Below are 1,877 nucleotides of genomic sequence, written 5' to 3'. Positions count from 1 at the left end.
ACTGCAGCTTTAGTGATTATGTGTCCCATCTCACACTCCAACTCAACTTCTACAAGAGGCAAACATGTCAAAGTTTCTTCCAAAGGTGTTCTTAACCAAACCTTTTCATTTGTATACATATGTGGTTTCACATACTTGTTGCAAATTAGATCTAGAGTTGCACCAGTATCTCTCAAAATTTTCATCTCAACTCCATTTACTTTACCTACACTAATGTAACGTGACATCAGTTCATCAATACTTTTGTCAGCTACAACATGCGAAATAGATTCTTGAGTTTTCTTTAACTTATCACATTGAGGTCTAAGATGATTGCTAGAGCCACATTCATAGCAACGAAGGGGTTTTCTCTTTTCAAATTCTCTATCTCTTAGTTTTTCTTGAGATATTTCCGATTTTGTCAACAATTTCGGCTTGAATTCTTTTTTATTCTCGTTAAACTTAGAGTTCCAATTTTGGTTTCTAATATTAGAAAAATTCCTTTTGGGAAAATCTTTCTTTTTAAAACTCTCTCGAATACTTTCAAAATTGTCCAACTTTTCAGCTAATTCAAATGGAGTGATAAATTTCAGCCAATCTTCTAAGTAATGTTCTCTTATCTCCACAGGTACTCGAAACTTCAATTGCTCAGTTATTATCAGATCTTTAAGCTGCTGCAGGTTCTCAATCTTCAATTCAGTAATCCACTGGGTAAAATAACTAGACAGTTCTTGTGCATAATTTCGCCAAGATTTGTCCTGGGATTTTTGATGTCTATAAAAACATTGCTTCAATTTTTCACTATTCAGTTTATATCTTTTCAAGATAAGATCTTTTACAAAGTCATAGTTAATAGCATCGTCAGGTTTTTCTCTTGCCAGCATGTTAGATAATTCCCCAGGTAAAACCGCTAACAGATAGGCAACCCAATCCTTCTTTGGTACCTGAGCCATCTCTGCTCTTCTCTCAAAATTTATAAGGTAGAGTCCCATTTCATCGTGCTTTTCATCAAATTTGGGAGTAATCTGAGTAAGAGGAATTCGATGAGAATATTCAACTTTCTTTTCTGAATCTCTATTTTGAACAGGATCCTTATTCACCAGTTCTAATTTTTTTACTTCCAGTTCATGTAATTGGGTTTCACGCGCCAATCTATCTTCTCTCTCTTCTTGTCTAATTCTTTCTTGTCTATCTATCTCATCTTGTCGAGTTTTCTCTTCTTGTTTTCTGTCCTCAATAATTCTATCTAAAATAATCTTTACTTCATCTTCCTTATAAGCCGGGCTATTCAAAATTAAATTCTTAATTTCCACTACTTTACTAGAAGAGTCAGCATCAACACCAATTTCTTCACACACTTCTAATAAGTCAATTTTTTTAGCTTTTGCTAAGTAAGCCATGACTTAAGGATCAACAAAATCAGAATGCTTTTAATTTATTTTCCTTTTCTTTCTTTATACTTCAAATTTAAGATTAAAGAAAATTGTGTTATTTATTACTTAAAAAATAACAGTAAGAAAACTAAACCACCATTCACAACCGAAAGAAAACTTTAAAATGCATNTTTGTATTTTAAATTTAAGAAAATTATGTTATTTATTATTTTAATAAAATAACAATAAGAAAACTAAAACACCGTTCACAACCGAAAGAAAGCTTTAAAATGCATTACGAATAACAATTCTAAGATCTATTATTTCGAAAATATAACATCTATTATGCAATAGTAACCAACTAAACATTTTTACGCTAATTTTCAATATACCATAAACAATGCAAAATAGTTTCAAAAACACTTTTTACATATTCAATAAATTACATAAAATGTCCCCCTACTTTCGTTTTAAAATCGAAACGAATCAGTGAATAAACTCTATAATTACATATATAAAGCTTCA

At 30.9% G+C, this 1,877-nt stretch overlaps 1 protein-coding gene across 1 annotated transcript; it reads right to left on the bottom strand.

Moving 5' to 3' along the window:
* LOC139424942 (uncharacterized) lies at positions 1-1,536 on the bottom strand (the record flags this gene model as incomplete). Its single annotated transcript, XM_071177152.1, is given in 1 exon segment — positions 1-1,536. A coding segment is annotated over 1 exon segment (1,379 nt), but the record flags the coding sequence as incomplete, so codon positions are not given.
* Positions 1,537-1,877: the final 341 nt, after the last annotated feature.

This window comes from Parasteatoda tepidariorum, chromosome 2 (genome assembly GCF_043381705.1).
Source record: "Parasteatoda tepidariorum isolate YZ-2023 chromosome 2, CAS_Ptep_4.0, whole genome shotgun sequence".
NCBI classification, from domain to species: domain Eukaryota; kingdom Metazoa; phylum Arthropoda; class Arachnida; order Araneae; family Theridiidae; genus Parasteatoda; species Parasteatoda tepidariorum.
This window is presented reverse-complemented; position numbering and strand designations above follow the sequence as displayed.